At 59.0% G+C, this 1,472-nt stretch overlaps 1 protein-coding gene across 1 annotated transcript in view; it reads left to right on the plus strand.

Annotated features, from left to right (window-relative positions):
* LOC104163968 (tensin-4-like) overlaps positions 1-1,257 on the plus strand; it is a gene marked incomplete at its 5' end in the record, with an annotated part of 5,964 nt that extends 4,707 nt beyond the window's left edge. Inside the window, 4 exon segments of the mRNA XM_009703134.1 lie at positions 199-240; positions 242-262; positions 528-554; positions 1,128-1,257. Coding sequence (XP_009701436.1) covers positions 199-240; positions 242-262; positions 528-554; positions 1,128-1,257 — 220 coding nt within the window.
* Between the last annotated feature and the right edge of the window lie 215 nt (positions 1,258-1,472).

The raw sequence follows: 1,472 nt of genomic DNA on the forward strand, positions 1-1,472 counted from the left end.
GGGCGGCGCGGCCGGGGGGGGTCGGGGGCGGGGCGGCCGCCGCGGCCAAGGGCTCACCGGTGGCGAGGTGGGGGGCAGAGATGACGGTGCTCCCGTCTCTGCACCGCTTAAAATCCCTTGCAGACGCCTGTTTCTCCCACCAGCTCTGCCCAGGCACTTTCCTCCTCTAACGCCAGGCTCTCCTCCTCCCCCCGACAGGGTGTTCTTCAGGCGACACTACCCCTTGGCTGCCATCAGGTTTTACGGATCCTGAGAGCAGAAGGTGATTTACCGGCTGCTCTGCGGGCTGCGGCCATCCGTGCCGGCCGGCACTGCCGCACGGCGCTCCCTTCCCCGCGGTTCCCAGCACCGCTCCGCTGCTCCCATCTCAGCATCGCTTAAAATCCCAAATCCCAACCATCAGCGGCACAGCCCCCGCCCCGCGCTTAACACCCTGGGGTTTGGCTAAGTGTGAACCTCGAGTTTGCAGCTGATGGGATGAGTGGAGCATCAGTCTTTGAGCAAACCCAATTCTGTTCTTCCCTCAGGTGGCAGAAGTACTGCAAGTCCTCCAGGTAAGACCTGCGCGGGGGCCTCCCGCAGCCGAAGCGAGCCGGTGGAAACCGGGGAGGGGGGAGATGCTGCTTTGGGCCAGCCTCGCCGCTCCAGCGGGTGCATGGCGAAGCTTTGCGGAGCAGCAAAGAATCAAAGCTTTAAAATGAAGAGGGGATGCGATAAAAGTTCGGGTGGTGGCAGGAGGAGATGCGGGACAGATGGCTGAAGCTTTGTGGGGAGTTTTGCTCGGTAGGTTTTGAGGGGAGGCTTGGCCAAGCCCCATCCTCCACGTCCCCTCGTGCAGAAAGCCCCCATCCAAACCCCGCAGCCTTCCCAGGACTCGCTTGCTCTGGGCTCACGCAGTGAGTTTATATCTGGCTCTACCTTCTGCTCAAGAAACTTTTCACAGCTGGGGAAGCCTTGCCAGAAACACTTCTCCCGGCTGTTTTGCTTCACAAGTAAACGTGATTGGGGAGCGGGCCAAGCTGGAATTGCTGGAACAGGGATCTTGCTTTGTGGCCGGGGATAGTTTAAGCGTATTCCTTTGGATTCCTGGATGCAAACCACATGAGGCTCTCTCTCCTTTTTCAAAGGATCTTTGGGTTCGTGGCCAAAAGCCAGACAGATTCGGAGAACCTCTGTCACCTGTTTGCAGAGTACGACGCTGTGCAGCCGGCATCGCTTGTCATCGACCTTCTCTGCAAGCTCCTGCTGGCCCCGTAGAGGACAGAAACCCCGGGACAGCTCCGGGCTGGCAGCTGCCCACATGCTGCTCACCTTCTCCTGCTTCTGGGTTGCATTTTGGCAACAGCTCATATTTATATTTTTTTTATTACGTGCCATCATCTCAAGAGTCTCAGTTAAACGTTTTATGCTCTGGCGGGATGAGATGTTCCTCCGAGACCCTCCACGGGGCAGCGCTTGCCGCAGCGGCCGGC

This window comes from Cariama cristata, unplaced genomic scaffold (assembly GCF_000690535.1).
Source record: "Cariama cristata isolate BGI_N322 unplaced genomic scaffold, ASM69053v1 scaffold28510, whole genome shotgun sequence".
NCBI classification, from domain to species: Eukaryota; Metazoa; Chordata; class Aves; order Cariamiformes; family Cariamidae; genus Cariama; species Cariama cristata.